This window comes from Setaria viridis, chromosome 1, assembly GCF_005286985.2.
Source record: "Setaria viridis chromosome 1, Setaria_viridis_v4.0, whole genome shotgun sequence".
Taxonomy (NCBI): domain Eukaryota; kingdom Viridiplantae; phylum Streptophyta; class Magnoliopsida; order Poales; family Poaceae; genus Setaria; species Setaria viridis.
In genome coordinates, this window is record NC_048263.2 from 27,204,761 (window position 1) to 27,229,229 (window position 24,469).

General features: G+C 46.3%; 5 protein-coding genes across 13 annotated transcripts; 2 read left to right on the top strand and 3 right to left on the bottom strand.

Annotated features, from left to right (window-relative positions):
- Positions 1-1,652: 1,652 nt before the first annotated feature.
- Positions 1,653-5,082, bottom strand: LOC117857786 (tubulin-folding cofactor C). Of its 8 annotated transcripts, XM_034740678.2 has the most exons (6): positions 4,722-5,081; positions 4,492-4,634; positions 4,332-4,397; positions 3,625-3,670; positions 3,097-3,176; positions 1,653-3,030 (listed from the first exon to the last, which is right to left on the bottom strand). In XM_034740678.2, the coding sequence occupies exons 5-6, from the start codon at positions 3,153-3,155 to the stop codon at positions 1,959-1,961; spliced, it is 1,131 nt and encodes a 376-aa protein (XP_034596569.1). In that variant the 5' UTR covers positions 3,156-3,176; positions 3,625-3,670; positions 4,332-4,397; positions 4,492-4,634; positions 4,722-5,081; the 3' UTR covers positions 1,653-1,958. The 8 variants fall into 8 exon arrangements, with proteins under 8 accessions (XP_034596569.1, XP_072149583.1, XP_034596538.1 ...); XM_072293482.1 differs by having other exon boundaries at positions 3,097-3,670; positions 4,722-5,082; XM_034740647.2 differs by having other exon boundaries at positions 1,653-3,176; positions 4,722-5,079.
- A 1,206-nt stretch (positions 5,083-6,288) lies between these two features.
- LOC117857762 (uncharacterized) lies at positions 6,289-11,946 on the top strand. Its single transcript, XM_034740618.2, has 12 exons — positions 6,289-6,632; positions 7,113-7,234; positions 7,318-7,762; positions 7,844-7,950; positions 8,052-8,862; positions 9,006-9,446; positions 9,651-9,839; positions 9,925-10,152; positions 10,253-10,486; positions 10,657-10,732; positions 10,815-11,001; positions 11,120-11,946. The coding sequence occupies exons 1-12, from the start codon at positions 6,447-6,449 to the stop codon at positions 11,589-11,591; spliced, it is 3,498 nt and encodes a 1,165-aa protein (XP_034596509.1). The 5' UTR covers positions 6,289-6,446; the 3' UTR covers positions 11,592-11,946.
- On the bottom strand, positions 11,823-13,132 carry LOC117857821 (protein MAINTENANCE OF PSII UNDER HIGH LIGHT 1). The gene is made up of 3 exons (XM_034740697.2): positions 12,754-13,132; positions 12,514-12,648; positions 11,823-12,334 (listed from the first exon to the last, which is right to left on the bottom strand). The coding sequence occupies exons 1-3, from the start codon at positions 12,979-12,981 to the stop codon at positions 12,008-12,010; spliced, it is 690 nt and encodes a 229-aa protein (XP_034596588.1). The 5' UTR covers positions 12,982-13,132; the 3' UTR covers positions 11,823-12,007.
- A 409-nt stretch (positions 13,133-13,541) lies between these two features.
- Positions 13,542-18,153, bottom strand: LOC117857770 (uncharacterized). Of its 2 annotated transcripts, none has more exons than XM_034740630.2 (10): positions 17,907-18,153; positions 17,055-17,184; positions 16,736-16,908; positions 16,074-16,432; positions 15,919-15,985; positions 15,488-15,828; positions 14,977-15,393; positions 14,672-14,833; positions 14,491-14,579; positions 13,542-14,022 (listed from the first exon to the last, which is right to left on the bottom strand). In XM_034740630.2, exons 2-10 carry the CDS (start codon positions 17,165-17,167, stop codon positions 13,872-13,874), a joined length of 1,872 nt encoding a protein of 623 aa, XP_034596521.1. In that variant the 5' UTR covers positions 17,168-17,184; positions 17,907-18,153; the 3' UTR covers positions 13,542-13,871. The 2 variants fall into 2 exon arrangements, with proteins under 2 accessions (XP_034596521.1, XP_034596527.1); XM_034740636.2 differs by having other exon boundaries at positions 17,897-18,153.
- A 2,059-nt stretch (positions 18,154-20,212) lies between these two features.
- LOC117866527 (tubulin-folding cofactor C) lies at positions 20,213-21,651 on the top strand. The gene has a single exon (XM_034750794.2). The coding sequence runs from the start codon at positions 20,254-20,256 to the stop codon at positions 21,334-21,336; it is 1,083 nt and encodes a 360-aa protein (XP_034606685.1). The 5' UTR covers positions 20,213-20,253; the 3' UTR covers positions 21,337-21,651.
- The last annotated feature ends 2,818 nt before the right edge of the window (positions 21,652-24,469 follow it).

Here is a 24,469-nt window from a genome sequence, read left to right on the forward strand (position 1 = left end):
GCTACAGCCAAAGCTATTTTTTCACGAGCTAGAGCTGTGCCAAACGGGGCTTGAGACGAACTTCGTTTTTGATAAAATATGAGTTCTTTGAACTAGGAGTCGGGAGATAATTGATGGTGAGTTCGGCAGAGCTTCATCTGACTGATTCTCTATGGGATCCGATTCTCTGAGAGAAGTGATTCTATAGCTGATTCTCTAGCATATAAACTCTTAAAATTAGGATGGAGAATCACTTCATAGAATCAGAAGAAACTACTTTTTTCCGCTCCCAGCCTTTTAGTTCATTTCAGAAAAACACTTCACAGAATCAATACAGAATCACTTCTCTCTAAAAAACTGTTTAGCAGAGTTCCTGCTAGAATCAGTAGAGAATCAGCTCTGGGAGCTCTGGCAAAGAATGTTCCAATTTATAATGATGATTATTTCAATTTTGTAATCTTGTGGATTTCTCGACGATGAACCGATAAGATAATTGACAAATGGTCATGTCCAAATAAATTATAGAAGGGCTACGAAGAAATAGAGTGGTTTTCTAGTTCAGTTTCGTTAAATTATGATGCTTTTAGGACGCGGAGTATCTTTTTTCGAAACTGGTACCTAGGGGTAGCTACATAGGATGCATAGTAAAAATTATAAAACTTTTAATAATAAAACAACCTAATTTATAAGCAGATGCTTTATTACATTATTATTGGCATAGATCATATAATCGTTGTCACTCCAAAATCAACCAATGATGTAGATTGGCACTTGCATTATCCTGAAGCCACGCCAGTACAACAGGATCACTATCCTGACGCGCGTCATATGTTTTGAGAGAGTAAAACATTTGTGTAGACGAAGATTGAATACTAATATAGTACTACGGTCAGCTGTATCTCCATGGACATGGAGACTCACAATGCAGTGAAGCCTTCTTTTTTGACAGGGCCGTCCAATTCAGAAGGGGACTGCAAGTCTTGATATCTATCTTGGTTTGATGGACTTGTCTCTGTTAGTTAAAGATTTTTCAGGTTATCCTGAAGCGACTGCATGGAGAGGAAACGGGGTCTAGAACTGCATCTCCCCTGCATCTCAGACAACAGGAACATCGTCAGCTCGTCAATGTACACTTTGCCATCGGAGATAGGTCATCTGGATAATTTCACACTGGTCATATATGAAATGACTGCACCTGCGATTTACCACCACGAAATGGTTAGTGACTAAAATAAATTCCAGATATGGTAAGCACTACGCATTGGGATTGTGAATCCTACATTATAATCACATTGAACATAACATAATTTTGATAGATGAAACTTTTTTTTAAAAAAAAAGGAAAGAAGCAGCAGTGCTGATGCTATGGAGCAGAATTGCAACATGAAGCCTGCCTTTTATTCATCAAAATTTTGTCTTGATAATGTTGGATATGCATGCCAATGAAGCAGATTAACAACTTGTTTAGACACAGTAAAGCGTCTGATGCTTGATGCTTCACATTCTAAATTCAGGAAGCTCTTGGTGTTACAGATACTATAAGCCATTAAGCTTAAAACAAACCAAAATATAGCTCCCATAAGCAACATATAAGATACTACCAATCCAGAACCTCAAATCAAAATTTGAGCTAATAGAAAAAAAAATATCAATCAGCTCAGCAAACACTGAAATATCACAAAATCAGATAGACCATTTCTTTTCTCCACATAGCTGTAAAGAAGTGCTGATGCTACAACACCAGATCTGCAACCAAAATGTGTGCCCTTATTACTATTGGGTATGCAGAGTGTACAATATTGTTTTGATACACTAACAATTCCATTCTTCACTTTCCCAATTCAGCAAGGGTTTGTACATTGTCCCAAAAAACAAAACCTAACTCCCATATAAGGCATAGGCATAAACTATTCAATAACCAACCAAGAACCCAGAAGGATAAACCAAAATTAGACTGACAGCAAACCCTCCCAAGCAGCTCAGCTATCATCCTCCTGTTCGTGAACCTCTGAAATGTCGACAATCTGCAGCCGCTCTTCCTCTGGAACCAAACACCAATTCGGTGACTGCACTGCCCTGAGCCACTTGAAGTCATCCACATTGGCCCAATTACCAGTCTCCTCCTCAAGCCTGGACTCCTTCAAATCCCCATCAATCCCATCATACTCCAAAGCATGTGGTGCAAACCTCACACCACTGCAATCCTCAATGATCGGCCTGCTCCTCACCCGCAGGTAGAAATCCGTCGCCTTCGCCTCATGAATCCTGATCTGGTGTGCTGCCATTACAAAAGTGCAACCTTCGACATCCTCTATGAGCACCGAGCCAAGAACAGCACCAACGAACACACGGCAATCTCTCAGCTTGTGGACATAAAGCGCCCGGCATGTGCCCTTGAGATAGACCTCGCAGGAAACCAAATCCGCGAGCGTGAAATCCCCATCCTTGTCGTTGGAGACTCGCAGATCCTTCACCAAGGTGGCGCCATTCCTGCCCCGGAACCCAAACCCTGGTAGGATCGCGTCAATACTGGGCTTTGGCTGCTCCGGAGGCGGTGGCTGTGGTTGTGGTACGGTGGCAGGATCTTGAGGCGGGTTCTTCGGGCCCTTGCTCTTGTTCCTGAACGAGAATGACTTCTTGGGCCGGATCTCAGAGGCAGCCGCCCTGTGTGCCGCGCGGAGGTCGGCGGCGGTGGCGAGGGCGGATCGCAGCTCGTAGGGGGGCAGCGCGTGGGACGACTCCGCGACGAGGCGGTCGAGGTCATCGATGGCGGCCGCGGCAGCGGCCAGGGAGGCGGCCGCGTCGCCTTCGGGCGAGGATGCACGACAGGCAGATAGCGCCGACTCCGCGGCGAGCTTGGCGGCGGCGAAGCGGGTGAGGAAAGCCTCGACGGGGGAGGCGCTGGTGGAGTCCGAGGAAGCGCCAGCGGCGGCGGCGGAGGAGGAGGATGAGCGCTTGGAGAGGCGCTCGAGCATGGCCAGGTGCTTGCGGTGGCCCCCGCCGCCGGTGGCCTTTGGCTGTTGGGGCTCTGGCTCCATCCCGCCGCCGGCGCTGGAAATGAAGATATGCAGGTGGTAAGCAATGAAGTAAACAAAAAATGGGTGTACTGAAGCATACCAATGACTGATGTTTGGTTCTTCCAACTTCACTTTGTCTGTCACCGATTGTTGCCTCATTTTCTCTTCAAGAATATAACCCTGCCAAATAGAAGCGGAATACATCGATAACAAAGCTATCGACATCATACACCAACTGAACACTCTTGAATCAAGTGTTTAGTAAATGGCATAAAGCCAGTTACATCATAACTATATCCACATAACATGCATAAACTCATCATCATAAAGGAAAATCAATATTTTTTTATGGCATCATATTTTTAGTGGTGGCTGGTCAAGGCGTCAAGGGCGCATGCAATTGAAGTTCCTTTCAATTGTGTTTGACTATGCAGCCAAATTTGAAAAAAATGTGATGGATAATTTGTAATAGAAAGTGAAGCATGAACCATAGATGTAGAAGAGTACTGTTGATATACAGCTAGTGCCATCACTAAGACACTAAGGATTTCAAGTTGCGACAGAAAAGTGTAACAATTTTAGGTAACTGAGTGACGTAATGGTTGATGAACAAAAACATTTGCCTCACCTCAATGTCAAAACAGAACGGTTCTTTTCCAAAGTTTACAGTCAACCTGTAACAACAATAAAGATTTTTTAGTCCCGAGCAAGTTGCGGTAGATTCTGATCAGACTCAATAAGAACCACCAGCAATGAGGATATAGAAAAATAATGGTCCCCCCCCCCCAAAAAAAAAAAGGTTATATATGACAGTAGTGTCTTCACTAAAAAAATAAAGCTATCGCAGGTTTGTGCAGTAATTATGGACGCTGCATAATTGCTAGAAGTGAGCATTTTAAGCAATACAAGTCAGGTTCCATATAGTTAGGAAATATAAGCTTAACCTTGTAATACTTTTCAGTTCAAAGTTCCAACATAGATCATCAAATTAACTGTTGACTCGCTACATCTTTTTATATGGAAGCTACAAATCATATCGACAATGATGAAGTTATGTCTGAGCATTAAACTGGGAGTCATTAACTTGTGTTACTATTTAGGTGTTGTGTCCCACTAGAAGAGAAAATCTATTGTCAATCTACCAAGGTGATGCAAAGGAAAATGGCGGTAGAGAAAAATGAATAGAGGCCTGTCTAATAAGAGACAAAACATTCTACCAAGACATTAGAGGAACTAATACAGGATTTTTTAACACCTTTCTGTATATACAAACTTAATGTTCTAGAAGGTTTCAATCAATATGGAGAATGATTGATTCATCTATTAGTGTCTTACTTTTCAGGTGGTGTTGAAAAAAGGTCCTCCAGCTCAGTAGGTAGTAAAGCACCATCCTGAATATACCTAAATAAAAAAGTATCTAATGATCAATCAAATCAGATACATGTTTAGCTAAAATATTATTAGAATTAAAATGCAAATAATAGTGAGTCCTCACCAATTGCATATCAGGATAAGCTAACATTATCGATGTTAACCATGTTGCATATCCCTGTCAAGAAATCAACCACTTCACCTGTCAGCTCCAGTGTCCGCAGAAAAAGCTGAGTTCATTACTTCACCATCAATGGGGATACATTCCTGCATGAAGCCAGTAATGGAAATTTCCAGAACACTACCGAAGCAATAATAAAAGTATGCTATTGCTAGTGACTGAAGCTTACATACCTGAGGACTGTTGACTGCGTACCTCCTGGAAATCTGCAAGTTGGGCGATGAACTCCTTGGCCTATTCTTCAGGAGCACGTGCGTACAGCTCCAGCAATGTAGTTGCGCCGGTGTGGACCTGCAGAGGGGGCGCGGCGTGGAGGAGCCGGAGGCGGCGCCTGCCTGGCGGCGGACGGAGGAGGTGGCTGCGCCGAGGAGCAGGACGACGCCGGCGGCGGTGGCGGACGGCGCGGAGGCGATGGCGGCGTGGAATTGGGGACCCAGGCGGAGGGACGGCTCGGAGGGGTGGAGGGGAATCGGACGGAAGGAGATGGCTCAGAGCGAGGGTCACGGAGCGGAGGGGAATGACGAGCTCCATGTGATTGTAATTTTCCAAAGGAGCTGATCTCACGAGGGAGTGATTTTATGGTTGAAAGGGATTCTTTTTGATTTTCTAATGTAAACTCTAAAATTCAGAATGGAGAATCACTTCATACAATTAGAATAAGTTACTTTTTTTTCCCAACCTCTTAGTTCATTTTAGAAAAACGCTTCACAGAATCAACAGAGAATCTCTTTGAAAAACTATTTCACAAAGATCCTGCTGATTAGAGAATCAGCTCTGGAGTTTTGCCAAACGCACCCTAAGATGAATATTCCAATTTATAATGACGATTATTTCAATTTTATAATGTCATGAATTTCTCGACAATGAATCGATAAGATAATTGATAAATTAGTTAGTGGTTTAATATCAGTAATGAAATGGGTATCGAAACTACCAAATGCCTACGATATAAACTGAGAGAGGGGATCCGGTTACATCTAAAGATTTTATTGACGTATAAGAGAGTAGCACTAAGTTGTTCTATATATAATCATTATATATAATCATTGATATCATCTTACAAATAATCCAATGTACTCTCTCCATTTAAAATGTAAACATATTTTGATAAGTGAAAAGTTCAAACCTACAGATTTCAACACATAATTAGTAAAAATATATGTACATTTAGTACAGAAAACTTGCACCAAAATCTTTTGTATTGAAAGTGGTCTTGAAATTATATTGAATCTTTTAGAAATTGGCATTATGCTGTAAGAGAAAACAATCTCAAAATCTTGTTTAGAAGATTTTTGCCCATCAAAATATGCCAAAACATTCTTTAGGGAGGTAGATGTGGATGGAAGCATAGAGCATGACGTGATAAATCGTGATGATCCGTGGATAGGGTGGTGAAGGATCGAGAATCGGACCATAAATTATATAATTTTAAATTAAAAGTAGATATAACTGAGTTGAATTGTGAGAAGACACGAGGGTTATGATCCATTGTCACCACTAAATGGGGGCTACCACGGCGAAATGTGCAGGGATTGAACTAAACCCTCCCACGGTACAAATGGCATTTTCGTCCGCATATACTGGTGAAAAACTAGAGAAATGGCGTCCGCGCCGCGGGATCAACGGCCAAAAAGCCACCCCCGGGCCATGGATGGCTGGAAGCATCCATCCGCCCGTTGCCTCCTCGCACAAGATTACCGAAACACCCTCAGATCCACTCCAAACAGGAGGAGAGCCGACCGGCGCCCGCAGCCCCCCAAAACAAACACGAACCAAAGTGCTGAGTCGAGTGCTGTGCTGGCCGTCGAGATTTCGCCGGCATTCGTTTCAATCCAGAGCGCGCGGCATCGGCGAGTTCCGAGTGGAGCGTGGGTGCGATCTGGTGATCGGGCGGCGGAATGGTGGTGCCGGAGGCGGTGGCGCTGGAGATACCGGCAGCGGCGGAGGAGGGGTCGCCGCCGCCTGCCGCCAGGGTGCCGCCGAGGATCAGGCGGAGGCTCCTCCGGGCGCGGGAAGGCGGAGGCACGGCGCCGACGGCCGAGGAGATCGAGGCCAAGCTCCGCGAGGCGCATCTCCGGAGGCAGGTGGGTTTTGTGTCTTCCCTTCTCCCTCACGTGACGTAGAAATTACTTCACCGCACGGGTTCGTCCCTGTTGGTTTTGTCGGTGGATTGATTGAGATGTTAATTCGCTTTAACCGGACTCGGTTTTTGAATTTCGTGTTGGTTGGTAACTTGGTGGAGTAGTTGCCAGTTGGAGTAGGATCAAAAAGTGTAGGTGGATTGCTGAACTCTTGTGATACCTTAGGAGCAAATAGCAGTATAGCAGTATAGCACGCCTTATGTAGTTCATTGATCAAACCCAGGAGTAGCATGACACTTGAATTGGGTGTATGAGTGTATCTGAGAGTATTAGAATTACAATTTAGTGTTCCTGCCAGTTCTGTGGACTCATGAATGGGAAGCTGATGCTGGTTAATTGACTACTGCAATGTTTATTTTGGTTGGTAGAAATATGTTCTGCTAATTGTAGCCCATGTCTTATACATGAGCTATTATCCTACAGCAATTCCACGAGACACTGTCCTCCAAAGCAAGGCGCTCAATTAGGAGCCCTTCAGGGTCATCTCAGAAGGAGGATCGTGGGCAGCTCCTGGAAGCAAAGCTTGTGGCCGCCAAGCAGAAGAGGTATACGAGAGAGGAACACAGTAGAGTATATTACTCTGTTTTATTTGGGGAAAGAGGACATAAAAAACCAAACCCAATTTCAGGTTGAGCCTCTTGGCAAAGGAACAGAGCCGGTTGGCTAAGCTGGATGAGCTGCGACAGGCTGCTAAAAATAATGCTGAGACGAGGTTTGAGAGGGAAAGGGAAGAACTCGGAATGAGAGTTGAATCGCGGGTTCGGCAGGCTGAGAAGAACCGTATGGAACTCCTGCATGCACGTTTGCAGAGGCAGGCTGCATTGGAGGAGAGGACAAAAAAGTTCTTTGTGCAAAGACTGACTTGGGAGAACAAGTACAGGGAGCGTGTACGTTCTGCAATCCTGCAGAAGCGTACTGCTGCGGAGAAGAGGCGATCAGGGCTGCTGGAATCTGAGAAAAGACAGGCGCAGGGTAGGCTCTTGCAGGTCCAACTTGCTGCCAAGACTGCCTCTAGCCAGAGAGAAACAGAGAGGAGCAAGTTAAAAGAGCAATTAGAAGACAAACTTCAGAGGGTATGCGTTTCTGTGATGCAGCATTGATGTAATTATCTCAGCTCTTTAACTTGTGACATAACCATCTATATGCAAAAGCAGGCAAAGCAACAGAGGGTTGAGTATTTGAAGCAGCGAGGAAGTCCTTATGGCTCTATACGCAGCAGTTCGGTTAAAAGTGGAGAATTTCTTTCAAGAAAACTGGCAAGGTATCATCTTATAGTACATTCCGCAATTTCCAAATAATTGTCTGGCTTCCATGTGTAGCTTATGATTTATTTAAAAATTATTATATTTTGTGGCCCTTCAGATGCTGGAGAAGATTCATAACTTCTAGGAAAACAACAGTGGTGTTGGCTAGGGCGTTCGACTCGCTGGGGATAAATCAGCAATCAGTTGTGTCTATGCCATTTGAAGAATTAGCTATATGCATTGAATCTCCCACAGTCCTTCAGACCACTAAGGCGTTGCTTGATCGGTTGGAGAGTCGTTTTGTTCTCTCTCAGTCATTTAGTTCATCAAAACCAGTAAATATTGACCATCTTCTAAAGCACCTAGGATCGCCGAAAAGGAGGATCCTCCCAAGCAGTGCAGGAAGAAGTAAAGTAACGCCCAAAAAGGCAGTTAGAAATAATGACTCTAGCAAGGTGCCTAGATATTCGCAAAGGATTGCACTTTGTGCGTACATGATACTAGGTCATCCAAAATCTGTTCTTAGTGGACAAGGTGAGCGAGAGAAATTGCTTATGGACTCAGCAACAAACTTTGTGAAGGAATTTGAACTGCTGGTTAAAACAATACTCGATGCCTTAGACGGTGCATGCATATTGAAGCAATCAGAGCTAGATGTTGCCTCTCCTGGATGTTCTAGTTATGAGGAGTCCTCTTCCATTGTTGCTGATCGGAAGAAATTCAGAACTCAATTGGTTGCCTTTGACAAAGCCTGGTGTGCTTATCTTTATCATTTTGTGGTGTGGAAAGCAAAAGATGCTGAATCACTAGAGGAAGATCTTATTAGAGCTGCATGCAGGCTTGAACTGTCAATGATCCAAACATGCAAAATAACTAATGAAGGGCAATCAGATAACTTTCGTGGTAATTTGAAAGCCATTCAGAAACAGGTATAATTTTTACATTCAATGCTAATTATTTCTTGATCATTTTTAGTAATCAGCCTTGGGGTGCATTTTAAGAAGTGGATCAAGTTTGTTCACTTCTTCAACATTGATTCATCTGCTGAATTGAGTTTTTGTTCCTCATCCAGGTTGCAGAAGACCAGAAACTTTTAAGGGAGAGGATTCAACACCTGGGTGGTGAAGCTGGTATTGAAAGAATGGAATCTGCTTTATCCGAAACAAGGTCAAAGTTCTTTCAAGCAAAGGAGGGCACGAGCTCCATTGCAACTACAGTTGCAAATATAGCATCTCCTTCAGTTGCATGTTCTCCTGGACAGTCTACTGTTTCTGAAATTAGGGAGAATTCTAACATGGATGCTGAAAAGACAAATCGAGTTGTCAACTGTCTGTTTGGGTCTTCCTCATCACCATCTGACAGCAGCAAAGGAGGCAAGCTCACACTGAGCTGTGCAGTGCCAGAAAAAATGCCAACTGAAAATGAACAAATAGTCAATGAGATACTTCATGGCATCCATGGCTCTTTTGCTGACATCTCTGATGGTACTGGTACTGTTGAAGGCGATTTCAAGGTTAGCTCCGGCCTTATAATACTACTGTGGAGTTCATTAGTACAATAATATTTAAAAATGCAATGTATATCGTAGAAGAAGTTATTATTATTTTAGGCTCTTTTCAGGGAAATCAAATGTCTGAATTCAGGGTGTGGCTCTTCTCAGTATGAGATGATTCTCTTGTTGTGTAATTTCAATATTTTTTGTCCTTTTTATTGTCAGGCAAAAGTCAAGGAAACAATGGAGAAAGCTTTCTGGGATGTGGTTGAGGACTCGATGAGAGGAGACATGCCAGACTACAGTTATCTGGTCAGCCTGGTAAAGGAAGTCAAGGAAGCATTGCAAGAGTTAGCTCCTACAGGGTGGAAAGAAGAAATAAGTGAAAATATTAACCTTGAAATTTTGACCCAGGTAACAAGAGTTCAGTTAGAATTACCGACTTGATGTTGAATCCTGATGCATACTTAATACAACTTATGTTGTTTTTGGTGGAAAGTTACTTGCATCAGGCTCCCAGGACAGACAGTATCTAGGACAAATTTTGCAGTACTCTCTGAATAAGCTGCGAAAACTATCTTCTCCTGCAAAGGAAGATGAGATGAAGAAGAGTCATGATAAATTGTTGGGAGACCTGATTGAAGACCCTGAATCTAATTTTGGAGATCCAAATTCATTTGTTGTTTCTGTCATCAAGGGTTTGCGCTTCACTATGGGAGAATTAAAGGTCCTGACTATATCAAATTTGTTTTTGAATAAATTGATGGGCTATATGGTGAAATTACAATATTACCTGGTGACTAAAATCCTTACTGAACTGAACACAGGCTCTAAAGGCTGAAGTCAGTAGAGCACGCATCCAACTATTGGAACCAATCATCAAGGGATCAGGTGGAGTGGAGTATCTGCAGAAGTCTTTTGCCGATCGTTATGGCTCCCCTTCTGATGCGTTAGCTTCTCTCCCTTCAACTGCCTGTTGGATTTCATCCGTGAAAGATATTGTGGAAGAACAGTGGAATGAATATGTCAGCTCGCTATCAATTCTGCCAGCAGCAAACCATGTTAGTACATTACTTCTAACAGCTTCATTCGGTCCTGTAGTCACAATGCCATGCTCATGCACCTTTAACAATAGCTTAACTGCTTTTTAGTTTGCACTTTGTACCCACCATTTTCTCCTGCTGTTCTGGTTACACTTGAAAATTCTGAGAGTTCCCAACCATCATAACAGGTCCAGCCACTTGTTGCCACTCTCCGAACTGGGCTTGCAGTTCCAGGTCATCTACAATCTGCGATATCTGCAGCAGGTATTTTCTTTGTTTTCTCCCCTTTCAGACACAAGTTGCTATTTACCAATATTCACTGCTGATGCTGCATATTGCCAAGCAGGCAGTACAGAGCTACCAGAATGCACAGGAGAAGGACTTGGCAGGTTAATAAGGATCGGGTTATTGCAACTCATCAGCAGCACGGAGGGTCTGCAAAGCCAGACAGTTCCTGAGACCTTTATGCTCAATTGGATGAGGTTGCGGTCTGTTCAGAGTAAATTCCAACAAGTGATTGTGATAGCAACAAGGTGAAACACTATTTTGGTTTCTACTTTTCAAGTTTGCATTACTATGAGGTGTTATTATGATTTGCCAGAACAGAATGACTGAATCCAATTGCCTCTTTTTCTTTTCCTGTTTTTGCAGCATGCTTGTCATGCATCAGGTCTTAGTGAGTGAGAACCCGAATATATCTCCTCCAGAACTGGAGAATGTAACCTTGGAACTATTCAACATGCTCACCAGTCTACTAGTCAACTTTGTAGATGTTGGTACTGAAAAGATCATTGAGGCGATGATGCATTCATCAACCTCAACGAGCTCTTCGTCAAACAAAATGATTGAGACCAGGAAGCAGATTTTGACTAGGGTCTTCCTTAAAAGCCTCCAGACCGATGACACTGTCTTCAAGAAGGTCTCTCAGTCCGTGTACTGTGCGTTCCAGGCAGTCACCCTGGGTGGCAGTGGGGAGAAAGGCAGGAAGCTGGCCGATGCATCCCTGAGGCGCATCGGGGCAACAAAACTCACTGAGCGAGTAGTGAAGGCAGCTGAAGTGCTTATGAAAGCAGCAATGGTGTCAGAACAGGTCCATGGCCCGTGGTATAGGCAGTTGTTGTGAATGTTTCAATCACTGAATCTTAATACGATTGTGGCAACAGCATTGTACAGCGATCTACAAGAGTTCGGGGGCTCAGATCGGGGTATGAGGATTTCAATCTTCTTGGGGCAGTATGAATAATGTCTGATGCAGATCAGAATACGGCAAGAGTTCATCCTTGGGAATGCATGTCAGAGGGCGATGTTTGTGTGAAAAATGGTACGTTCATCGTGTTATAGCTGAACAATATGCTTGGTTTGTGCGATTGCCGTGTGATGTTTCATATAAGCATATAAGCGCATTGTATATATACACGAAACTTATACAATTCTGAAATGCTCTCAAGTACCATGTATATATCTTCCATCATCATGCACTACAAGCTCATCTGTAAGCTGCCCCAAAACTGAATTTTGAGGTGCAAGTACAACATCAGCTCACGAGGACAGCTGCTCTGCCTCCGGTGCCGCCACGGAAGCCTCGACCGCCTCGGCAGGGGCGGGGGCCTCGAGGGTCTCGGCCGGCGCGGGCGCGGGCGCGGGCGCCGGCTGGAACTTGGCGACGTAGTAGCTTAGCGGCGGGCCGTTGTAGGCGACCTCCGCCACCTGCGGCTGGTTCTTGCTGACCTGGATGAGGATGGAGGATGCCGCGGCGACGGTGATGAGGACGAGCCCCGCCGCGATGGCGGCCGTGTTCTCGGCCCCCTCCGCCGACGTGCCCGCCGCGCCGGAGCTGATGGCGCTCTCCGCCACGTACACCATCGGCTGTGCAAGTATTTGCAGGAACGATGCTATCTTATCAGCTCATACTTTCAGAAAGATTAATCTCCTTTATTTCTAGTGGAGGATAAAAGGAGGCAATTCTACATCGCTGGTCGCAAAAACACCAAGGCTAGAACTAGAACGCCCAAATGCAACCAAAAGAAAACAGCGTGGAATTTTACCTCGACGGAGTAGATGTTGGTCTGGCCGGCGGTGTCCTTCTCGATCAGGCCGGTCCAGCCTCTCTTCTTGGGCGGGAAGGTGCCGACGACCCTGGTCCTCTCCTCCGCCAGCCACTCGGCGCTCAAGCTCCCGACCTGCCCACATCGATCAGAGATGTTAGGACATCTCATTGCTGCTAGCGACGAAGGCTCAAGTGAAGGAAAGAGGAGGAGCTAGAACTGGCAGGCAGCAGCCGGTACCTCCTTCTCGGGAGCGCACTCCACCTCGTTGCAGTCGGAGTCCTCCTGCGCCGGCGCCGGTGGCGGCGACGAAGGAGACGGAGACGACGAAGCGTTACACGAGAGCAGGAACGGCCTGCTGCTGCTAACGCCGCCGATTATGCCGCCTCGCACGAGGCTCGCCTGAGGCTTGCTCCTCAGGAAGATGCAGCCGCTGGCGGAGAGCATGGACTGCGCAGGGCAAGCCATCTCTCCCTCTCCTTCTTTCTAAGCAGACACACACACAGCAGCAGCAGCAGCAGAGAACAAGTGACGAACAGCAGCCAGAGAATTCGCTTGCGAATCAGCGGGGGCTCTCCTTGCTCTTTGCCGGCTGCTTTTGTGAGAAGGCGTGAGGTGAGGAGAGATAAATATCTTTGCTGTCGCTGGTGCTTCAGTTTGTTACCTGTGGACGCCGGTCCGTCCACGTTGCCGCGCTGGCCGCTGCAGAGATCGCTGGACGGGGCAGAGCCTCCAGCCTCCAGCGCTGGGCGTGGCCCGTCCAGCGAACCAGGCGGCGACCCATGGCTTGGCCTTTCTGAAATCGCACAGGCACCGTACAAACACAAATCTCCTTTTCTTCTTATAAAAAAAAACGCAGAAACACTGAAGCTTTTAAGAGACAAGACAAATGGCTGCAGCCACATACAGCTCCGAACAGTCATCGTGGAGACTGGATGGAGCTGCTTTTTACTCAACAAATGAACACGCCAACATCGCAAATCGAAGCCTCAGCAGACTTCTCCAGGGCCGCAAGGGGGCAAACAGGCTTGAAGGCATCAAGCTCCAGCCAGCATCACGTTTACATCACATCATGTAAAATCTGGCTGAGACATGCTCTCAGTTCAGTTAAGGAGAAAAACAAAAGGTGCTTCCTTTTGCGAACCAACGTCCAAAATATAATAAAAAAAAGAAAAGAAAAAGAAAAGGCAGATCCAGTGAGGACTCGATTGACCAGCCACGGGGAATTGCAAACCTACATAACTTAGTAACTTGCTACGGCGGTACGGCCAACCCCTATCACCTGGGTTGCTCAATTCTCCCACCGACCGAGAGAGACTGTCATCTTATTTTGAGCTAGACTGTCAGCTTGAAGCAGCTCAGTTGTCCTTCCATTTGTTGACGTACTTGAGGAACGCCATGGAAGGGTTGTCCTTCGGTTGAGCCCGGACTCGCGTGGAGCGGCGCAGCACCCCCTCTTCAAGTAACATCTTGTTCACGATTTCTTTCGTTCGCTTCTCCAGGGTGTTACTGTAACATGGACCAGGAAAAGAATTAGCCAGCACATAGTGAAACAGCAAGGCTGTTATGCCTTTCTGACTTATGCCCGTGAAAAATGAGTCTTGCAGGTTAGCATCAAGCAATGCAGGAAAGACGGCACAGAATCAGAAGCGGCGAAAATCATTTGACCAGAAAATAAAAACCGAACAGATAGAGAGTATAAGGCCACATTCTTCCACTATCAAGAAGATAAACTAAGAGGTTTGTGAGCTGAATACAAAGCCTGCAAATGCAATAGGCAAAATGTGCCGGTTACTGAGTAATACATCACGCGTCACAAAAGTTTTATCTAAAGAACCACAATATGGGGTTACAAAGGCAAATGTACTAATGTTCATATCAAGAAAGAGTATAGTGTCAGTCACTTTCTACAATCAACAACTCCATACCCAAATGCCAGATAGTTGATCAACAGTCAGGTTCTTAGAGATCACATACCTTATCTTATTATAGTACTTCTCTAGCTGCCGTTTCAGAGCTCTCTCCCTTATACCTTTCACATTCAACGAACCCATGAGTGCATCAAGCTGTCATTTCAAAAAAAAGGAAAAAAAAACTTATTATTATAGCAGCCACAGATGCTGAACATAGAGATTTCAAACCAGAGCATTGCAGTCACCTCTTCCTTAGTGCTGTAGTAACCCCATTCTCTGGAATCTGCACTTTCAACAAAAAGCCTTCCTTCACGCCTGAAAAAACAGTACCTATTGTAGTGTCTGTCTTTACCAAGAGGGCTAGAACGGATGGATAGTTTCTCAATCTCCGTCTCAAGATGCCATACCTACAAATACGACAAAGTGTCAATATATTAAGAAAAACAGCAAGGCTATTGGTAGCCACTGTCACTTAAGATCAAATATGACTAGAACACATAGACAGGTGCATCTGCACATGCAAATACACCCTGAGGAGTCAGGTGCTCACCAGATGTCGTTTGCCTTCTGTCTTGCTTCGAGAAACATTGCTCTTATCCTTTTCTTCTTTTCCTCTAGCCGGCTCATCTACACTCTCATTGCCATCTTGCACAGCATCTGTCTGGTTCTCTTCATTATTCATGGCAATTTCAGTGTTCAAGTTTTGCTCTTCTTTGTCCTTTCTGGTACTCTCTCTTTTTGTTGCATTAAGGGCTTGTTTCTGGTCCACCCGCTCAATTAGTATCTCCCTTATGGCACAGGTTTTAATAGCTTCTTCCACTAGTTCCCGGAGGATCTTAAGTTTCATATCAGTGTCAATGAGACCGTAATAACCCCTTCTTACTGTCGCAATGTTACTGGATAGTTCTTCAATTTTTGTCATTTCCAAGAAATCACATAGATATTCAGCCCATGTTACTAAACTTACCTGCAAAGGATGCACAGAAAGGAAAACGAAAAGATGAGAGGGCACATTCAATGGAGAGATGAGTGTGGTTGATCTTAAAAGTGTAAGGGAGAACCTTTAACTTCCGTTTCTTGTGCTGCAGGACACTGAAATAGTCACCTTTGTCCTTAATGAGCAAGTGAAACATAGCTGCATGTATTTCCACAAGAAGAACATTGCTTTCTTTGTGGCAAATTGCATTCTCCATATCTGTTAGCGGAAATGGGGACAGATTCAGAACCCTCCCAAAAGATGAGCAGAAGTCCCATACCATAAGGAGATCTCCCACACAACCCCTTGGCACTCTAAAATCTGTAGCAAGAGGAGGTCTCTTAGATAGAGCCGGATCATCTGCATTGGGCCTTACTAACAGATCATCTATTGGATACTTAATTGGGACATGTGCATCTCCTTCATCTGGCAACCACACAAGAATCACTTGTTAGAAGCTTGGAAGAATTTTTTTTAAAAAAGTTGCTAAAAGTGGTATGAGTTCAGTTGAATCACCCTTCTTCATCTTTTTTCTCCCATCTTCAATAGTTCCATTCTCTTTTCTTTTTCTTCCTTTCTTATGCTAGAGAAAGAAAACAAGTTTAGCACTATATAAATCTGTAACATTCATGAGAAACAAACTAAACAGAAGTGAGAAGCTTGGTGCTCACCATTAAATCTTTAGGGGGATCCATAGGTATGCCATACTTTTTGGCGAGATTCTCATGTATAACCCATGGGGTAGTCTGTGTTGTTGAATCTCTAATAAAAATCTTCAGTGTGTTCCTGCTAACAGGCGCCCTCCGGTAGAAGAGATCCGCAGCTTTGACAACTGATGTGTTGATCAAAGTCTTGTTCCGACGAATCCAACCCACTTCACACATCTTTGTGCCATCAGAATAAAAAATCTTCATAATCTTGCAAGGTACCGCAGAACCATCCTTTTTAGCATGCAACTCTATTCCTTCAAATACTTCTTCAAGCAAACAAGCATATATCTTATTGATAAGATCATGTAAGCCAAGAGTGCCTGAAACAAAAGGTAACATGAAATACATTTCCATTATGATTAGTGCAATAACATAGATGCTTTGTAAATGACAAGCAGACCATTATTCGCACAGTTTAGCAGCTTGCAAGCATATGACTTGAAGCTATACAGTACAATTGAATGGAAATAGCTATTTTTTACTTGTCATCGCATCTACACAGTGCCACTAAAACTTCTAAATTACAAAGACAGGTTTTGTTGATGGAACAAAAGAAAAACTTAGATGTACACTCAGGACTCATGACACATGAGACATGGCAAAATAAGGAAATATCTTCTTACTGTATTGAGTCATCCGAAGAACATAAGCCATCATCCCAGTTGGTAAATTTTGAGCCTTCTCCATTGAGTTATGTTCAGACACCAAAGCTTCTTCAAAAGTTAAATTAGATTTTCCAGACATCTTACATGTCCAAACTCTTTGGCGATAGAGGTTTAGCCTCTTCAGATATTCTCTGATGGGTCGTTAAGGATACAAGCATTGCTAAATTACTTCACTGCAGATGCAAAAAGGCACAAAATCTTGTATTGCAACTTGCAACGATGCTTCTGGACAAATAATAACAAATTGGCTTGCAACAGCGTGATACAAAGAGGATACTGATAATCTCGGAATATCTCCTTTGTGAAGCGAATTTGGAACACCTTCTCCTTCGAATCCAAGTCCTTCGGGGGCTCCAGTAAGGAGAAAGGTTTCTTATTGAAGAGAGGCATTTGGCCTATGATCTAACCTGCACAAGAAAACAAATTACAACTTTCATTACTCTAGTAAAGCTCTTGCATGGAAAAATTAAATCTTGAATACTCAAAGAAGCTGATTAGTAATGCAATCAGCCAACAGCATCTGGTCAGAAATGAGTAAGGATTAAGGAACAGTAACAAGAGTGTACATAGTGACAGGATCTAACACTCTGTTCTTGTACCCACAAGAAAGGCAATTTAATGTAACATCTAAGCTAGACACAATTCTAGCAGAAAAAAGTAAACCCAACGCATTAGAGCAGCATGCCAAAAGTGAATCATTTTGTTACCCACATCAACGCGTAGACAGCATCTGGTGCTTCAATGCAACACCACCATGGGTCACACCGAGCCACCCTACAAGCAGTCCTGGACCCTAAACCTGACAAAATGGGCAGGGCAGCCCGAAATCTGAGAACCCAGAAAGCCCACCAATCCCAAAACTCTCGTTCCCACGCAAGTGGATTCCCAATCCCCGGTGCCTTTCGCCGGCGCACCCCACCTCATCGATACACCTCCAGAACCCAATCTCCGATTCCCCTCTAGACCATCTCGCAGAACGGCCACGCACGCCACCACGGCGATACCGCCGCGCCATCACCCGCCCGAACCCCGGGCATTGCCGCAGCTCCCCGCAGCACAATCCAGCCCAAATAAACAGGAAAGAACACCAAAAAGAGCACTAGGGTTCCCGGATCTCACCGACACGCACCTCGATTCGACGCGGCACGGAGGAGGCCTTGCGAGGCGGGGGGGACCGGCCGTCGACGCCGCCCGTGGGGCGGCGGGGCGTCGGCGCGGGAGGGGCCCCGCCGTCGCGGGGCGCGAGGCGGCTGAGGGACGCGGCGACGGCGGAGGGGGAGGCCGGGGGGCGGAGCTGGTCGCGCGGGCGCGGGGCGCGTTTGGGGAATGGTTTGGCGCCTTCGTTTTCGAGTTGGGTTCCTTCGTTTCAGGCTGGGTCGCGAAGAGGAGAGAAAGAGGAGGAGCAGCTGAGAATGAAAAGGTGCGGGGGTTGAAAATAATAAATAAAGGGAGAAAAATAAATGGGGGTGCGGCGGTTTGAAGTACTTTCTGAAGGGAAGGGCCGAGGGCGGTAAAAGGAGGCCGTGCGGAAATTTTACCGCGTCGGGCGTGGAATTCTCCCATAATGTCTTCGACTTCGAGGGCGATACTCAAATAATTGCAGTAAAAAATCCTCCATAAGTTCAAGTTTCAGCGGACGTGTGTTCTCTACGACTTCAACAACGGATTCCTATGACCTAGAATTAGAGTTAGAGGTCTTGTTTGGAAATCTGGTGCAGTGCTCCCTCAAATGGAATGCTAAATTTTATCATCTTGAGATGTTTGGATAGAATAGTAAACTTTAGCACTTTTAGTAGCAAAAGACAATTATATCCTCCTTTCCCTCATCTCCTTTATCCCTCCTCAACTTCTTCCTTCAAAATTACAGACGAAAACTCTTGTGCTCTGCTGCTCGAGCCTAGACAAATCTTTAATGATCTTTTCTTATGGACGATGCTATCTGCACGAAGGCGGCGAGCGCTCAAGTTGAAGTGAGGTGAGCAATCATGTGTTCATGCGGCCTGCGTGCGGCGCAGACGTGAGCTCCTCCAACGCCGCCCTCACCTGGTCCTACAGCAGGTCGATCCGCCGAAGGTACACCTCCAGCTACCGAATCTGCTGCTACCGCCACTTCTCCCCTTCCATCGGTAGGCCCACGATAGCCGCCGGTGGCTCCAGCCCCATCGGTGCCGCGCCGCCGCCGATGCTCAGCATCGCGCGGACCATCTCCTTGAACAGCACCGCTAGGATAGGGTACTCCGCAGTGCTGCCGCCAGTTACGGCTCCCCGGCAGGCGGCGCCGGTCGGATCTCGGGCCGGCGGTTGCCCATGAGGTGGTGGCGGCGCGGGTCTTCCCGACGCGGCCACCTGCGGCAGCGGCGGGTAGTGGCAGTGCGGGTCAGGTTTTCCCGCGGCCGCCTGTGGTTGCGGCGGCACGGGTCTTTCCCATGGCCATGTGGCAGCGGCGTGGCCGGTGGAAGCGGCGGTGGCCGGGCGGAGGAGGACAGTGGCGGGGAGGAGAGGATCGGCGGGAGGAGTATGCGGCGGGACGGGAATGGCGGCGGGATGGATGGCCAGCGGGAAGAGATGGCGGCGGGAGGGGCGGATGCGATACGGGAGACACGCGCTGCGGGAGAGGGAGAGAGGGATGCAGGAGGGCAGCAGGGGAAAAGGTGGGCTTGGGACTACTTTTAGCACCCATTAGCACTCTTGGATGTGCTAAAGAAAATAGAGATGCTAAACTTTAGCACACACCTTTTAACATCTTTGTTTGGAAGATCAAGTGCTAAAAGTGGGGTGCTAAAGTTTAGCATCCCTTTCTAAATAGGCCCTTAGTTCTAGCTACTTCATTCCATCAAAAGAGAAGGGCATATCTTACTTTTTCTCTAAATAAAAATAACATACGCGTTAAGCATGTTCTCTTTGCACATGTGCAACACTGCTTCCACAAGGTCGGGTTAGAAGAAAAGGAAAAGTCTGGTGACCGCTGCGTCAACATTTCACGCCAACGTCGCTACATCAAGCAAAGGATTAACGGGTGCAGCAGTGTGTTTCCTAAGTGTAAACATAGCTTAATTCTAGGGGTAGTAGCCCTAAGATGACGAGGTGAGAGGAAATTCATGGGGAGAAAAAGGTAGAAAGTCTTTAACGGGAAACGTATTTCCCTCCCTCTCTCTTGAACCTTCAAGGAAGGCTTCAACGCGGCATGGTAACGTGCGACGTGGCCACGATGAGGAGGACTACGTGGCTGCCCCTCGCCCACGTCTCCGATGCCCAAATCTGCAGCCCGGTCAAACATGGCCCAAAATAATATTACAGCCGGGCCCTTTTTATGGAGCTAGGCCTTTTACTGGGTCCATAGAGCTGGGCCTTACCCTAGTAACCATGCTGGGCTTTTCCTGTCTGAGCCCGGGAACGCTCGTGTGGAGTACGAGTACTGAACAAGAAGACTCGAGTCTACTTTCCCTCGACTGACTCCACTCCCACCGTTCCCCCCGATGCCATCCAGCGCCGGCGGCGGGATGGAGCCGGAGCCCGAACAGCCAAAGGCCGCCGGCGGCGGGGGCCACCGCAAGCACCTGGCCATGCTCGAGCGCCTCTCCAAGCGCTCATCCTCCTCCTCCTCCGCCGCCGCTGGCGCTTCCTCGGACTCCACCAGCGCCTCCCCCGTCGAGGCCTTCCTCACCCGCTTCGCCGCCGCCAAGCTCGCCGCGGAGTCGGCGCTATCCGCCTGTCGTGCATCCTCGCCCGAAGGCGACGCGGCCGCCTCCCTGGCCGCTGCCGCGGCCGCCATCGATGACCTCGACCGCCTCGTCGCGGAGTCGTCCCACGCGCTGCCCCCCTACGAGCTGCGATCCGCCCTCGCCACCGCCGCCGACCTCCGCGCGGCACACAGGGCGGCTGCCTCTGAGATCCGGCCCAAGAAGTCATTCTCGTTCAGGAACAAGAGCAGGGCCCCGAAGAACCCGCCTCAAGATCCTGCCACCGTACCACAACCACAGCCGCCGCCTCCGGAGCAGCCGAAGCCCAGTATTGACGCGATCCTACCAGGGTTCGGGTTCCGGGGCAGGAATGGCGCCACCTTGGTGAAGGATCTGCGAGTCTCCAACGACAAGGATGGGGATTTCACGCTCGCGGATTTGGTTTCCTGCGAGGTCTATCTCAAGGGCACATGCCGGGCGCTTTATGTCCACAAGCTGAGAGATTGCCGTGTGTTCGTCGGTGCTGTTCTTGGCTCGGTGCTCATAGAGGATGTCGAAGGTTGCACTTTTGTAATGGCAGCACACCAGATCAGGATTCATGAGGCGAAGGCGACGGATTTCTACCTGCGGGTGAGGAGCAGGCCGATCATTGAGGATTGCAGTGGTGTGAGGTTTGCACCACATGCTTTGGAGTATGATGGGATTGATGAGGATTTGAAGGAGTCCGGGCTCGAGGAGGAGACTGGTAATTGGGCTAATGTGGATGACTTCAAGTGGCTCAGGGCAGTGCAGTCACCGAATTGGTGTTTGGTTCCAGAGGAAGAGCGGCTGCAGATTGTCGACATTTCAGAGGTTCGCGAACAGGAGGATGATAACTGAGCTGCTTGGGAGGGTTTGCTGTCAGTCTAATCTTGGTTTATCGTTCTGGGTTCTGGGCTGGTTATTGAATAGTTTATGCCTATGCCTTAAGGGAGTTAAGTTTTGTTTTTTGGGACAATGTACAAACCCTTGCTGAATTGGGATAGTGAAGAATGGAATTGTTAGTGTATCAAAACACTATTGTAGTTCATTCATTGTCTGCACTCTGCATACCCAATAGTAATAAGGGCACACATTTTGATTGCAGATCCAGTGTAGCATCAGCACTTCTTTACAGCTATGTGGAGAAAAGAAATTGTCTATATGATTATGTGATATTTCAGTGTTTGCTGAGCTGATTGAGATTTTTTTTTTCCTGTTAGCTCAAATTTTGATTTGATGTTCTGGATTGGTTATTGTATCTTATGTGGTTCTTATGGGAGCTATATTTTGGTTTTTTTAAGCTTAATGGCTTATAGTATCTGTACCACCAAGAGCTTCCTGAATTTAGAATGTGAAGCATCAAGCATCAGACGCTTTACGGTGTCTAAACAAGTTGTTATTTTGCTTCATTGGCATGCATATCCAACATTATCAAGATAAAAAATTTTGATGAATAAAAGGCAGGCTTCTTTCCTTTTTTTCATGTTGCAATTCTGCTCCATAGCATCAGCACTGCTGCTTCTTTCCTTTTTTTAAAAAAAAGTTTCATCTATCAAAATTATGTTATGTTCAATGTGATTAGAATGAAGGATTCACAATCCCAATGCGTAGTGCTTACCATATCTGGAATTTATTTTAGTCACTAACCATTTCGTGGTGGTAAATCGCAGATGCAGTCATTTCATATATGACCAGTGTGAAATTATCCAGATGACCTATCTCCGATAGCAAAGTGTACATTGACGAGCTGACGATGTTCCTGTTGTCTGTTGTCCATGTAGATAGTGAAACACTGAAAAGTTCTTGAGATGCAGGGGAGATGCAGTTCTAGACCCCGTTTCCTCTCCATGCAGTCCCTTCAGGATAACCTGAAAAATCTTGAACTAACAGAGACAAGTCCATCAAACCAAGATAGATATTCACACTCCCAATTTTGATGAATGAAAGGCAGGCTTCATGTTGCAATTCTGCTCCATAGCATGAGCACTGCTGCTTCTTTCCTTATTTTTTAAAAGTTTCATTTATCAAAATTTTGTTATGTTCAATGTGATTAGAATGAAGGATTCACACTCCCAATGCGTAGTGTTTACCATATCTGAAATTTGTTTGAGTCACTCTAACCATTTCGTGGTGGTAAATCGCAGTTCTAGACCCCGTTTCATCTCACATTTATTAAAACGGCAAGCAATCCCTTCAGGAGACCAGTCCATCAAACCAAGATAGATATCAAGACACGCAGTCCCCTTCTGAGCGCCTGTACAACGGTGAGACAACCCCTGACTACATAGCGCCACATGTGCAAAACAGTCCTACGTGGGCAGTCATTAAGGACGAGAGAGAAGGGGAAGCGACTGTACGGACTCGTGCTCCGAGAAGAACTCGATAGCGCATTTAGAGCAAGTATAATAAGTCCTACTCAGCAGGCTCCAACATGTTCCATGTCATCGAAATCCTAGCTGGAGGAGTGAGAAAAGAAGAGAGAGAATGAAGCGGGCGTTTCGTCAACCGCCCGCTGCAGCGCACGCAACGAGGCAAGCACGCCTGCTTGCAGCCTGGTGCGGGCGCTACGGCCGTCGTTTCGTTCTTGCTGCAGATCCCGTGCGTCTTCCCCGCCGCCCCTTGCTGCTTTCGTCTACGGCGCGCCTTCGTCTCTTCACTTCGCCGCCGGCGCCTCCCGCTGCTGCTCATCACCAAGCCAGCCACGGCGGCCGCTACGCTTGCTCGTGGTACAGCGGCAAAGGCTTTCCCGCTGCATAGAATGGGCCTAGTAGGCTAGCACAAGCCGCACCCCTCCGCCTGAGCTTTTGATTCTTTTCGTGCTGTTGCTTCTTGCGATTTTTATTCGAATCCTTTTTCAACTCTCATTCTTTACTGGTAAGAAATTACCGATACAATTAGTACTACGTGAACTAGTATTACTGGTTTTTGCCTTGTTTCACTCACATGGAAAGAATAATCTAGCGAAAAACTATAGATGCATTTCCATACGAGGACCTGTTGACCTTTTCCCTTAGAAATTTAAGAATACAGTTCTTTTGTCGTGGAGGAATAAGTCTGAATGTTTGTCGAAATGGGCACAAAGATGTATCTTAATTACCATGGGTCCAATGGCCATTTCAGGTTATGTTTCCAAAAATGCCACATATATAAAATATCATTCAATTCATAGTTGAAATAGCTTCATACACTGCACAATTTCATTATTCGTTGTTTCCAACACTATATACCCAACACTATATACAACACACGGACATGTTTCATCCCCATGAAACTCATTTCACCTCTCTCTTCGTTAACTCTTCGCCACATCATCAAAATGCTAACATGGCACTGCATTTAATAAGAATGAAAATTCCGTTGGGAATGGCCTAGCATATCAAAGTTTTAAATACTTATTTTTTCATAGAACCAATCAAATCAGCTTGCCTAATAGTTATATGAGTGCTTGTTGATGAAGGCTTCAAGTGACACGGCATGAGTATATAGCTAGCAGCTGGCTAAATTATTACCCTTGCTCGGATCAGCTGCGGGCTTGCAGCACGCGCGAAATCGACGGGATGGCGCCAAAATCAGTTCCGCACACACCAAATCGACTTCCCCGCTCACCAGCTGCCGCCGGAATACCGCGACCGCAGGCTAACGCCGCGAACTCCTGTCCCGGCGAGGCGGCGACGAGGACCGCGTGGTGCCGCGCCGCTGGGACCAGCGCTCCCCGAGCTCGAAGGCGCCCCGCGATGGTGGTGCTGCACGCCAGATGCGCCGAGACCGTGCTCTTCCCTCCGACTCTGCTGGATCCTGCTCCTGCCTCCCCTGTCTGATCTCCGTATGTACGTGTAGTGTAGTTTAATAAGAAAACTTGTTTGATCTTCTCCGTGCATTGTGATCAACGTACTTCGTCTCAAATTTGTCCCACCGTTCGATGCTGGGAGAGAATAGATAAGGAAGGCATATATTTCTGTAGTGAAGAGATGTTACTGTAAGATCCATTACA

Bases quoted from the DNA above. Each gene is read 5' to 3' on its own strand.
- LOC117857786 (XM_072293481.1), bottom strand. From the start codon at position 3,224: ATGATGTCGATAGCTTTGTTATCGATGTATTCCGCTTCTATTTGGCAG.
- LOC117857762 (XM_034740618.2), top strand. From the start codon at position 6,447: ATGGTGGTGCCGGAGGCGGTGGCGCTGGAGATACCGGCAGCGGCGGAG. The intron at 6,633-7,112 runs GTGGGTTTTGTG...ATTATCCTACAG, and splicing joins AGGCGCATCTCCGGAGGCAG to CAATTCCACGAGACACTGTC. The intron at 9,840-9,924 runs GTAACAAGAGTT...TTTGGTGGAAAG, and splicing joins ACCTTGAAATTTTGACCCAG to TTACTTGCATCAGGCTCCCA.
- LOC117857821 (XM_034740697.2), bottom strand. From the start codon at position 12,981: ATGGCTTGCCCTGCGCAGTCCATGCTCTCCGCCAGCGGCTGCATCTTC. The intron at 12,649-12,753 runs GTACCGGCTGCT...CGATGTGGGCAG, and splicing joins AGTGCGCTCCCGAGAAGGAG to GTCGGGAGCTTGAGCGCCGA. The intron at 12,335-12,513 runs GTAAAATTCCAC...ATACTTGCACAG, and splicing joins CCAACATCTACTCCGTCGAG to CCGATGGTGTACGTGGCGGA.
- LOC117857770 (XM_034740630.2), bottom strand. From the start codon at position 17,167: ATGCCTCTCTTCAATAAGAAACCTTTCTCCTTACTGGAGCCCCCGAAG. The intron at 16,433-16,735 runs GTAAGAAGATAT...CTTTTGTTTCAG, and splicing joins TCTTCGGATGACTCAATACA to GCACTCTTGGCTTACATGAT. The intron at 14,023-14,490 runs GTATGTGATCTC...TCCATGTTACAG, and splicing joins AAGTACTATAATAAGATAAG to TAACACCCTGGAGAAGCGAA.
- LOC117866527 (XM_034750794.2), top strand. From the start codon at position 20,254: ATGCCATCCAGCGCCGGCGGCGGGATGGAGCCGGAGCCCGAACAGCCA.